The sequence below is a fragment of the Crocuta crocuta genome, unplaced genomic scaffold (genome assembly GCF_008692635.1).
Source record: "Crocuta crocuta isolate KB4526 unplaced genomic scaffold, BGI_CrCroc_1.0 scaffold463, whole genome shotgun sequence".
In the NCBI taxonomy this organism is placed as follows: domain Eukaryota; kingdom Metazoa; phylum Chordata; class Mammalia; order Carnivora; family Hyaenidae; genus Crocuta; species Crocuta crocuta.
The window spans coordinates 195,280-207,689 of NW_027527929.1; the positions used below are offsets into that span (position 1 = coordinate 195,280).

The window sequence follows — 12,410 nt, forward strand, 5'->3', positions numbered from 1 at the left end:
CATACACTGTAACAGTGGAGATAAGAGATGTGTGTCTCCAGTCGGGACCATGCCAGGCCATTCATCTTTGGACGCCAGTGCCAGGCTCTCAGACTCCAGCCAAAGAGCCCCCTGTCTGCTAGAGCCCGTTTCCCATCATAGGCTTCGGCTTTGCTGTGCCAGGGCTGGCCTTACACACCCCTCTCGTTAGAGGCAAGTTCTGATTAACCCTTTAGCAGCATTCAGCCCCTGCCGCATCAGAGGGCATCGTTTCAGACTAGCTCCATCAGAAGAAAGAACCGGGGATACAATTCTTATAGAATAAACCAGCTCATCTACAAGCTGTCCCCCACTGCCCCCGCGCACACACACACGCGCACAGAGCACACACAGGCACTCCCCTTCTTTTGTCATCCTTTTCCTCCAGGGAAAATGTGATAGTGTGGCCTTTGCGTCCATTATGCACAGTCCTTGAGTCATACGTAAAGGGTTAGAATCATGAGCGCAGCTCTCTGCGGGCCACCCACAGGGATTCTGACCCTGGCTGAAAACTCAGCTGTTAGGTCACCACCTAAGTTACTCCTGGCATCGCATTCAGCAGTATACATCAAGTTTGTTACCACCACATTGAAAGATAAAGGAACGTTTTTTAAGAAGTATCTAAAGAGATCTATGACATCTCCCTGCAAGCCATCTGACACCTATCTGAGCAATCTTGATTCCTGGTTGTAGTTTGACACCAGGATCAGAGAAATTCTTGCCAGTTTCTTGATAACAGAGTATTACTTAAATTTAAGCTCAGCAGAAGCCTCAAATCATGACTACTATTCTGTTAACATCTTTGTACCTGTCAATGATCTCACATATTTTATCCCACTATAATCGGGGAGGCCAAGATTATCCCCATTTGGTTGAGAGGCCTGCCCGACCTGGTGAAGGCTCAGCTGGGACTCCAGTCCCCGGGCCTGCCCCACCCCGACCACCACCAAGACAAAGCCATCACGTCTCCTGAAACAAGGGCTGGGATTGAGTCTCAACTGTGTGCTCACTTTTGCATGTGACCCCACACATGACCTCAGTCAAGGTTAACCTTCTTTCAACTAACTTAGCAGATCTCTTGTATCACTAGGTCAACATGGAAGTGGACCAGTGATCATAACGGGTCATGAAAACTGACCCTATACTCAGCACACACCCTGGTGACGGCTGTGCCGCTCCGAGGAGTAGTGATCTTTAACAACACTGTCTATCATCCAGACCGCTGTCCCTCCAGACCAGCACAGGCAGTGAGGTATGGGGTACAATGCTCAGTCTGAACTTAGCTGGCCATGGGGGTGGGGAGTGGGGGGCACACACAACTCTATGTCTAGGTCAGTGGGTTGGGACTAGGGTGGCACCTGGGAGGGACAAAAGTTCACGGTGAGGGCAGTGCTATACGCAGGAGGCTCCCGCACTAGGGAGATCCTAAAAAGGCTCTAGTACCCTTTCCCTTCAGTGGGGGGCGGGGAGGGGAGGGATGTGGGATCATTTCCCTAGGGCAGCAGTTCTCAAAGTGTGGCCCAGGGATGTCTCCAGGGCTTGATGAGGCGACTGTAATCTTCACACTACCAGGACGTTCTTTGCCTTATACCCCCCTCAGAGCACAGTGGGGTTATTCAAAGGCTATATGACATGTGAGGGAATCACCTTTCTGGTATCTTTGTGCATGTATATTCTGTATTTTGACATTTTCTGTTTTCATGTTTAATGTATGTGCTGATATACAAGGGCCCTCGATAACTTTTAAGAATATAAAAGAGACTCGGAAGCTTGAGACTGGCTGGTAACTCCTCCCCAGACAGGCAACACCAACCTTTCCTCAGGTACTGGCCCCTTCACCTCATCTATGATTCCTGTGATTCTGCTGCCCTGGCTCCACTTTTAGAAGAAACGTCCTCCCCGTGGCTTCTCTTGAGCTGGCCTTTGGCACTTCTTAATGGGACTGCCTTCACCATGGCCTTAGAACGATGTACTCTTCCATTACCCCAAATAGCCACCTCTCTTAGGTGTGATGTATGCCACGGAGAACATATTTGCACAGTTCCCAACACAGGAACTGTTAGTAGCTGATGGTGAGCTCCTTCCCCCGGAAAACTGAATCATGACACATGAGGGCTATTGAAGGGCATCAGGTTGGTATTATTCAATAACACACCACGATAATTAAGACCTTTTGCAACTACATAATATCACCTGCCTTAACTTCTGTTCAGTAATTCTATCTTCTCAAAGTCTTTTGAAAATAATTATTATTATTGTCAGAGGGAAAAGATCTCCTGCCTTTCAGAAAGAGAACAGAACGCAGTACCTGATAGTCCTGTGTATCTATAGTTGGGTCCCGCCATAGTGTAATCTATTTATGAAGAGCCCAGCGCCCAGTCTTACGTCTGCTTCCCTATGATGGACCCTGGCCTGCAGCCTGTCTTCCATCCAGGAGCTTAAGAGGTTAGCACCATGGATTCTGGTGTTGGGTACCAAGTTTGCTGAGGGTGGGAAGATTCTCAGGTAACTTGAGTCATCTCCTACATTTTCTATGGTCAAAGCTACACTCTGCTGGCAAGGTTTCAGGAGAAAGGACAGAGGTGTCTGCAGTCTGACTGTATGCCAAGTTTTAGGGAAGCCTTTTTTCCCTTTTGAGTTGAAGTCGGAGGTATACCTCATAACTTCTAGCTGTTTCCATGAACTGCCCTTGGCTAGCAGCCACAGCTGGTGCTGCCACTCAGCAGCACAGCCAGGCCCATGTGGGGCCAGAGGCTCCTGTGTCATTTAAACCATTCCCTAATCCCATCTAGAAAGTTCGCTGTTGTCCCATTTTCCCTTATTTGGAAGGACTGCAGAAAGGCATGTGGAAACACCTGCCCCGCACACTGCTGGGGGCCGGGCTGCTGAGACTTTACCCTCAGGAGACTCCATCTAGAAGTCAGCTGGTCGCACTGGTCCTCTGAGACACGGCCCTTCATTGTTTAATAAGCTTGATGTCCTGGTGGGTCAGAAACAGGAGGGTCATTTATCTGATGAGGAACTAGCTCCACACCTGTGGTCACAGGACTGCCCAGCCTCCTTTTCAGGGATGATACACCAAATTCTTAATAACTGGTATGTCCTGGGTACTCCCCAATTGGGGCAGAGTAGACCTTCAGACCAGAGCATGATCCTAGAAGCCCCTGCTACAGCAGGCATTAGCCTTTTACGTCCGGGATCACAGAGGGGTCTGGAGAGGGACTGGATGCTGGCAAGGGGGCCACCGCTGTGACGTGGCACATACAGACAGGCTTCAATATCTTTGCAAGTCTGCGCTCATCCCGCAGCCTGCTGGCCAGCTTTCAACCCCACCCCACGTCGCTGCCCTTGGCGCTGTGCGAAGTCACACCTGCTCTTTGGCCCCACGGACTTTGCCATGAGAATCCGTAAAGGCCACCCTGAGCTCCTAGACTTCTAGTAGCCTATACAACGGGAGCAGAATCCGGGGCCAGACCTGTTTCCATGAGCAAGGCCAGGGAATCCACGTAAGTGCAAGCAGGCCAGACCACTTGTAACAGAAGCCACTGTGGCCAAAGGGCGAAGGTCACAGTACAGAGGACAGCACTGGAACAGCCCTGAGGGCTGGGAGGGAACCTGACAGCCATGCCCAGGATGGGCCCGTAGACTTTCCGCTAATGCTGCTCTTCCTGTTGGGGACACCATTTGGTCACCTGAGTGGCTCCTGCAGGAATGCAGCCAGGAACTGGGCCTCCTGCATTCTGGTAGCCCTGTCCACCGCCTTCTCCCCGCCCCTCATGCATGCGCACACATGCACACGGCCTATGGTTTGCACTGACCAGGGCAGGCAAGGGCTGCTTCTAAGCTTTTTTTCTCTAGACACTTCCAAAACTTCGAGTTTTCACACTACAGTTACTTTTGAATACTGATTGCAAAACTTGGGTTGGCTCCTCTGGGGGTCTTGGGCTCAGCACTGGATGCACAGACCTCCTTAAGCACTGCTTGTGATTGGCTGAGAATTTCGGACAGGACTTCCTCATGAAGCAACTTCTCAGGCAAATGTCTACCATTTTTAAGATGTGAAAACGCAACCTGTACAGGTACCTCTGTGTACATCTTTATACATTTCCCAGAGATCTTTAAAAGGGGAGAATTCTCTTTCTTGGTGGATAACTACAGTACAGAACAGAAAAGAGATCAAAGAAAAACAAGAATTTCTTAAAGTTCTGGTAGTAAACAGGCATAGGATATTATTATTGTTGTAGTCTTAATAATAAGCAATTATACGTTCAAAGTGCTTTACAATCACTTAGCTATTCCTCACAACAGCCCTGTGAGGTAGGTCGACATTATTACCCCCATTTTACAGATGGGGAAACTGAGGCACAGAGAGGTTAAGTGTCTTGCCCAAGGTCACGTAGCAAGTGAACGCTGGAGCTGGGACTAGAACCCAGGTTCCCTGACTCCCAGTGTCCTTGAAACTAGACCACACACCACTTCCAAAGAGGCATCCCCAGACTGGCTTTGAGCACGAATTAAAGACGGACAATGTTGGATGAGATTTGGGTGTGGTGGTGTTTCCCGTGGGCGCGCGGAGATGGAACGTGAGGTGTTACCGGGACTGATCTGGGCATGCGGGTGTAAGTGTTAGTTTAAATGGTGTGTCTGAGCTTCCTGGCCTGCCCACGTCTCATGCACTCTGAACGGGGTCACTGCAGAGAGTGGGGGCTGGAGGGTCAGTAGGTCATGGCGGACTGGCATATAAAAGGAACTCTGTCAGCTCAGCCAAGGGGACTGCCAGTCTTTGGGAGTTCAGACAAACTAGGGACGCGGGACTTTGGAACGAAGTCAGCTGCCCACCTTAGGCAGGTCTGCTTAATCTTTTTATTATGTTATTTTTTACTGGCCAGCATCAGGAAGTTGTGTTCATTTCATTCTCTGTGGGGCGGCTGCCCCCCTCCTTTGCTCTCACTCTCTCTCTCTCTCTTTCCCTTTCTCTGAGTCTCTGCTTGGAAGGGAAAACTGTTAAGCCTTGCATGTTCCCTTTCATGAAAAAGAGCCACCGTGAGCAGCATCCGTGACAGGAGGCCATGGCTCTGCAGATGAGCCACGGCCCCGCTTCCGCCTTCTGGAGTAGTGCTTTGCTTGGAAGGGGTCTCCCTGGGGCCTTGGGTTTGCTTTTTCCTGCATTTCTCCCGAAATGCTGTTTCAGTAGAAATAAGCCCACTTGAGACTTTTCCCTTTCAAGGCCTTAGCCATAAACGCCTTCCGACTAACGAGCTTGGTGCTGTAGCTCAGGCAGAAAATTCTAAAGCATCCGTTCAAGCATCTGAAACAAACGAATCAGCCAGTGAAATCTCATCTGTTAGCATCTGTTCTCTTCTTAGATTAAAAGAGAAAAAAAAAGCCTTTTTTATGGCTTTAAATGGACTCATGCTTTTAAAAAAAGAAAAACATCTGCTACGTTTTAAACTAAGGCACCTATATAACAGGAGTATGACACTGCACCGGTTACATGTCTGTGGAGTGAGTTCCCCTCTCTTTCTGCACCGAACCTCCCCAAGGTGGCCACGTCAGGGCACGCCAGGGACCAAGGGTCACTGGGTTCCTGTATGCCACCTCTCCTTCCACTCAGCCACCTGCATCCCTGTCTGTTGGCTGGGCTGCAGGCTTTAACATAAAACCTGACAACTACATTCTTTACAAGTGGGGAAGAATGGTCTTCTCTCTAAACCCAACTTCCAAACAGGTGAGAAAGAGACCATCCCACTAAAGTCTTCCTGTCATTAAAGAAGGGCATGAAGGCTCCCATCTGGGATGCCTGGGGGATAAGTCTCCTTGGATTTCACCAGAGTGTCTTTTGCACAAGGGCAATCCTTGAATGTTCAAAGAAAAAGAAATGAACAAAACTTTTCCCACTTTGGGATCTTTTTTTTTTTTTTTAATCCATGAGACACTGGATTAACGCATGTCTGTATCTTGCATTGAAGTCTTCATCTGGAAGGTCTGGTGGGGCATTACTGTTTGTTGGGAGGGGACTGAGTGCTTTCGAGCCTGCAGAGCTGTGTTCCTTTATTTACTTGCTCTTGGCAGAAACTTACGGGTCACTCGGATGCGGCAATGATGGATACAGAGCAGATGTGGGGTCAAACTCAAGTGAATATGGCACATGGGGGGTGGGGGGGGGGAGAAAAACAAAAAGGCAGCCTGATGCAGCTTCTCTCCCACCCTCTCTCTTCCCACAGAGGGTGGGAGAGAAGGCTGGCTTTAATGAAGATGGATGGACAGATGGAAAGTGCACATTCATTCAGACCACAGAGGCCAGAGGGCACCGGGTGCCGAGCTCCCACCCACACACCCATCCCGGAGCTCAGGCCATTCCCCTTCACGTAGAAGGGTCTGAACAGAGGGAGACCAGACGGAGCCCACAGGGTTGAAAACCACAGTGCACCTGTGTGCCCTTGGGAACCATCCACGGGGAGCAGGGAGTGTGGACCAGTTGTGATCCTGCTCAGACAGACCACTCGACGCAGCACAAGCACACACATGCCTACGTCCCCCTGCACTCACACTCCACTTCCCATAAGCTGTCTGTCCGTCAGCGGGTGGCACCCCGGGTGTGGCTCCTCAGCAGGCCATGCCCAAGTCCGTGCACTCTACCTAGTGACACTGTGGGTGCCACTGTCATTCGACCCTGTGTCCCTAGCTGCACGTCATCATGTAACATTTCATCACAGAGAAAGGAAGAGCCTCCTCATGCTTACTAAATGCAGAGTGACAAATCACATTTAAAGCCATTTCTAGAGCAGAGGAGGCCAAAAATGTAATTAGAATGATTCTTCAAGGAGACACAGATTTTCTATTTTTAATGTTTGCTTCAGTATCCAATGCACTTTCAGAATTTATCTGTCAAGATCACAGACACAGTTTAATTTTCTAGGCTGTATACTCAACATAAATTATAGTCATAGCCTCAGCTCCCAACAGAACCGGGTGAAAATGTGCCGGTATTAGCATCTAATAGGAAATGTTCGAATGTTGCCAAGGAAATGAAACACTTTCTACAAACAACAAAGTGAAAAACATTTAGGAGAAAAACATTATTGTAACACATAACAACATAGTCTTTTACCCCATGACTTATAAATGTACTTTTAGCATCATTTGAACCTGCAACTTAAAAGACCCAGGGAAGCCCATCCATCAAATGTGATCATTACTCAGCCACAATGTTGTTTTTCAGGTTGTAAGACACCAAGACACTATATCCAGCCACTAGAGCAAGAATTGAAGCCATCTGATTGGAAAGTTTGGGGATTCAAGAAAGGGATAGCTCAGTATCCAGGTGTTCCTCATACATGCCTTCTCCAGAAAACAGAAGGGTCTCATAACACAGAGCTAACCTGGTTACTAGAAATTATGACATAACCATCCCTGAAAGAGTTATGTTTCCTCGTCCAGAAAATTCATCAGGTTCTACCAAGCCCACCAACTAGAATCTGAGAACAGCAAGCAGTTTCCTACAGGCGGAGGGAGCCATGACACTCTGAAATCCGGCCAGTCTGGGTCTCCAGGCCCAGCACCACTTCATGAAAGTGCCTTCAGAAACTAGTTCACCACACCTCCTCCTTGCTCCTGGCCGTGCTGCCCTCAAGAGCCCATGGATGGACCAGAGGCGTGTTCAAATCTGCAAACATGTCTTTTCTGTTTGCTTCATCTCTCTAAGGCTACTGGTGAACTGTGATCACTTTTGCGGACTGGCTGGGTCAGAAGGGAAAGTTTTACTAGCAAATTCCAGAGCCTGAGACAGCGGTGGGCTATTGGACCGGGCCTCTGATTCACTAAGCCACCTTTAGGACAGCCTCAGAGAAACAAAGATCAGAAACTGTCTTCAGCTGCTTTCCCTAGCTCGGTGGCTGTCTGGGCAGAGCAGAGGCTTCCCCGTGAATCCTCAGGTCACTGTCACACAAGGTCATCTGCTAACCCAGCATCTGCATGTGCACCACATTCCTTCATCCACGGCCATTCACGCTCCCATCCTCTCACTCAGCAAGGCCACAGACCAGCCCTCACTGCACCTCACCGTTACTCTGGACACAAAACAACGCTGGGCGCCTCTCCCCGGAAGGGGCTACTAGAAGGACTATTCCACACTGAACCCTGCTAATAACTACACGACCCAAATGAAGACATGTAAGAAGGGCATAAAAGCAATTTGAGAGTAAACAAATTAATAGGGAAAAATAATTCTGTATCTTATTCCTGATGGATTTCAAGCGCTGAGGGAGAAGGGATGATGGGGCTTTTGATTAGTTTGGAAAGGTGTTTCTGACAGCTTGCCAACCTCTGTAGCTCCCTTGCCGGTTCTTAAGGTCCTCTCGTTCCCTCCTCACCCTGCTTTTCTCCATCGCTAGCGCTCGCTCACGAGCTTTCCTGCCTGGCCCCTCTTTCTACAGGCTTCACGGAGACCCCCTTCCTCCACACACCTGCTTCCCGTGCCAGAGCTCTGGGCTTACCCAGGATTCTACATCCTCAAAGGCATGGACCCTGGCCTGAACCAGAGGTTCCTGAAAGCTGCATCTACACTCTGGGAGCCCGGGGCAGGCCGGGGCTGGCATAGGGGGAGGGACCAGAGGCTGGCCTGGGCACAGAGCAGTGTTTGCACAGCACAGAGAGACAGACACACCACAACACGCGTGCGCACACACACGTATGCACGTACACACACACCAGGAGGTGATGGATGTTACTGAAATGGACCAAAAACCAACAAGCAGTGGGGTAAGAAACAAACAGAAACAAAACAAAGCACTTGCGTTCGGATGGAGAGCTGTTTCTGGGGCAGCTAGGGCCTGAGCCCAGGGCCGGGGGTGGGGAGGTGGGTGCCTGCCTAAGGTTACTGCCTTTGGAGAAGCCTGGAGGAGACAGGGTGCAGGGCCAGCGCCGGCCCCCCGCCCACCAGGGCTGTGCCTCTGCCGCTTCCTGGGGGCCCTGCCACACGGGCCACGGCGGGTGCGGGCACAACAGAGAAAAAGCAAGGAGAGGGAAGCACTTACCTCGGAGCCCAGAAAGGACTAGTCCACATTTTGGGGGGTGTGCAGTATCTCAGTTTAAACAAAATCCTGGTGGCACTGCTCAACCATGAATAGCCAGCTCTCTAGTATTTCAAATAAGCTTGTAAAATCGTTAGTGAAAAGAAAAAAGAAAAGAAAAGAAAAGGACAATTCACCTGTAGGGCAATGGTGGTGTTCTTCGCAGGGTATTTTCCCACCAGGCCTTGTTCTTTCCGTTTCTTGAATTTCCTAAAGTAGTCCTGTATCAGGAAAGTGGCATAGAACTTCCCCACGGTTACCTCATCATCTAAACGGAGAGACCAGACAGAGCTCTCCGAAATCAGCACGTTTGCACCAGGAGCCTAAACTCTCGCTTGGGGCGGGGGCGGGGACGGGGCTGGACGGTGCGCAAGGCACTGAGCTCTGGGCTGAGACACGGGAGACTAAGTCTAGCAAAAAGCAAGGTTTTGCAAAGCAGTGAAGGCTCAAAATTAGAGTCAGTCACATGAACTGATACTCAAAGTTGCAGAAAACAATATGTTTGTCATGAGTTTATTAGAGCAGCGTATTAGTAACACTATGAAGTGCTGTCTTGGTTATTTACTTAAAATAAAAATTACAAAACAAAAAAAGGCTTCCTGGGTCCTATTTTCACCCCTGCGCATAGGGATTTGCATGTGTAATTACCTGAACACCGAGGGCAATTAAGCACCCAAATCCCGATGCCTGGAGATAAAGACAGAGACCTCAGGAAGTGACAGACAAGCTCGGAAGAGGAGGAAGGTTCAGGAAAGTGGCTGCAAACCCAGATTTTCACGTGCCCCCGTGACTCTGTTCCAATAGCCTCCATATGCCATCTGTGCGTTTGTAACCCAGAGCTGCTGGTTTTCGGCACAGCGAGCAACAGCTCCAACTAACCTCGGAGTTGAGCTTATTTCTGCTTTGTTCGGAAACAACTCCAGCTTGTACCGCTGGGGGCTGGAACTCTGCTGAGCATTTTAAGGTGATGCATGAGGCAGAATAGAGGTGCTGGCTGCCTCACAGTAAACCATGTCAGTGGAGCTGGCGTGCCTGGGGTGCGTGCCCCCAGATCACAGTGGCTCCTGGGCAAGAAGCTTAGGGCCCCAGGGCTTGTAGAGGCTGAGAGGAGGAAGGGCTGCCGACCCTCAGGCTTTAGGACAACTGAACTTGCACCCAGGCCACCCTCCCAGGAGTGGAGGGCTGATCTGGGGCAAGGGGCTTGTGGAGCCGTGAGCACCACAAGAGATGAAGGCCTGAAGCACTCGGCCTTCTGCGAGGGCAGTCCTAAGTGCCCGGGCTGGAGAAAAGTGAGTGGTGGCAGCATGCCAACAGTGGCATCCACTGCAGTGGATGGTGGAACGAGATGGGTTGGGGGCCACTGCGACCATCTGTATTCACTAATGCTTCCTGGTCGGGGTTCATTTGTGTCCATGTGGGAAGTGTCCAGTCTGGAAACCACTGGGCTGCTATGGGCACCTCTCCAAACTTCCGTGGCAGAAGCCACTCAGCATTACTGAGCAAGAAGATGCCTTGGGGCGGCCGGCCTTGAGAAGTGTGCTGCGTTCCTCCCAAGCCCCAGCAAAGAAGTCCCCGACTAGTGTAGGGGTCACCAAAGAGACCAAGGCTTTGGGTAGCATGTAAAACCACGTCCCACATCAGTCTCAGGCTGGTCCAGATGGCCTAACGATGCACTGTCTATGGGCAAGGAGGCAGGAGGTGAGCAGAGCATCCAGGTCTCGAGGCTTCAGCCCTGCTTTGCTCCCAAGCCACTCCCAGTTTTGCCAGGGATGCGTCTGGAATACTGGTTCTAGCTGCTGCTACTCTTGGGCACCCACGTTCCCAGAGGAACTCCATGTGGGTCTCATGCCTCTTCACGGCCGCTCTGAGATGGGGGTGGTTGACCCCTCCAACAGGTGGGGTGGGGTTGAATGACTTGCCCTGGCCAGCGGAGCTGGGATGTGACCCAGGGCAGCAGGTCCCCCAAGCCTGGGCTCTCCCTCTCCTCTTCCTTGTTACCCGCTGGGGATGGCCCAGCTCTGGCCACACAGAGGGGCCTCCTTGGGGCTGCCTTCCCTACTAGCACTGTAGTCTCTGTACCGAGCTGCGTGCAGCAGGTGGCCTCACAGCCCCTGGCCGACAACCCTGGGAACCCAGGACGACTGTCTGCAGCACCACAGCTGTCCCCTGCAGCCCAGGGTGTCATGTCTTCTCTGTGGGCTCCCAGAAAAAGCACACTGGGTCTACAGAAGGTCCACCTCATTCCATACTAGGATGCTTCCCCCAAATGCAGGCCTAACCCTCTTCTTCCTTCAGCTCAAATGGGAGGGGCCCTGGAGGCTCCTGAGGGAAGTCTTGCCTCTCCCTGGCCCAGAACCGGGGGCAACAGGGTGCCCCGTGCAGAGGGCTCAGTGCAGAGAGGTTCTGCCTGAGAGGCTGCTCCAGAGCACAGGCAGCCCCACCACGTGGTCTTCTCCACCGAGATGCTAGGCTAATCGAGGCTGGGCTGAGGGCGAGCTCTCAAGAACGGGAAGAGTCAAAGCTACAGCAGGTTAGAAAAGGAAGGGACAGAAGGAACGGATGCAATGAGGCCATCCGAGCTCAAGCCCGGAGAGAAAGAGATGGGGTCATTTTTTTGTGCTCTTTGGGGCAAAGAAGCCAAAGATCCAGGTCAAGGAGTAGAGGCCCAAAGGCAAGGACAGTCTCTGGGAGGAGAGGGGACTTCTAAAGAAAGGGCAGAGAGCCATGAAAAGGCCGAAGACTAAAGAGCAGAGCAGAGATAGAATATGAGCAAGATGCGGGGATGGCCAAGGAGACCACCTAGCCCAGGTGATGGAGAGAATGGGCAGGCTGTGCCTGCGGCCTCAGGCGCCTGCACTGCTCCTCCAGGGCTGGCTTCTGGGTGTCGCCTCCTCAAGCTGGTGATGACCTGGGAGCCACCTCACACTCCCCTGGGCTACAAAGCCCTGCTGCCACCAGTCCTTTAGTAAGGAGCTCCCTGAGTGCTCCTCATGGGCTGGTCGCAGGCGCCGGGAGCACCCAGACTGGCTGGGCCTGCTGCTCTGAGCAGGCTACAGCCGGCGGGACACTGAGCCCCTCGGCCCCGGGGAGCCACCTGTCTGCTGGCCCAGAGGCCTGGCCCGATATTCCCATTTGCCAAGTGTGCCACGATGTGGACGAGCCTGGGAACCCCTGGTCTACTGGAAGAGAAGAGAGAAAACAGAGCCAAATGGCGAATGCAGGCACTAAACCCTGCCCTGCACCTCGTTCAGAGTCTGTCCCCCAGTGTCCAAGGGGCACCACCTCGTGAACCTCGTCAGCGCAGTAGCACTTATCTGAGAT

The 12,410-nt window shown here is 51.5% G+C and overlaps 1 protein-coding gene across 3 annotated transcripts in view; it reads right to left on the reverse strand.

Annotated features, from left to right (window-relative positions):
• Positions 1–12,410, reverse strand: part of CACNA1D (calcium voltage-gated channel subunit alpha1 D) — a 311,617-nt gene that overhangs the window by 15,079 nt on the left and 284,128 nt on the right. For all 3 annotated transcript variants that reach the window (XM_077749464.1, XM_077749470.1, XM_077749467.1), the window contains one exon: positions 9,227–9,357. In XM_077749464.1, coding sequence (XP_077605590.1) covers positions 9,227–9,357 — 131 coding nt within the window. The remainder of the gene's footprint in view (positions 1–9,226; positions 9,358–12,410) is intronic.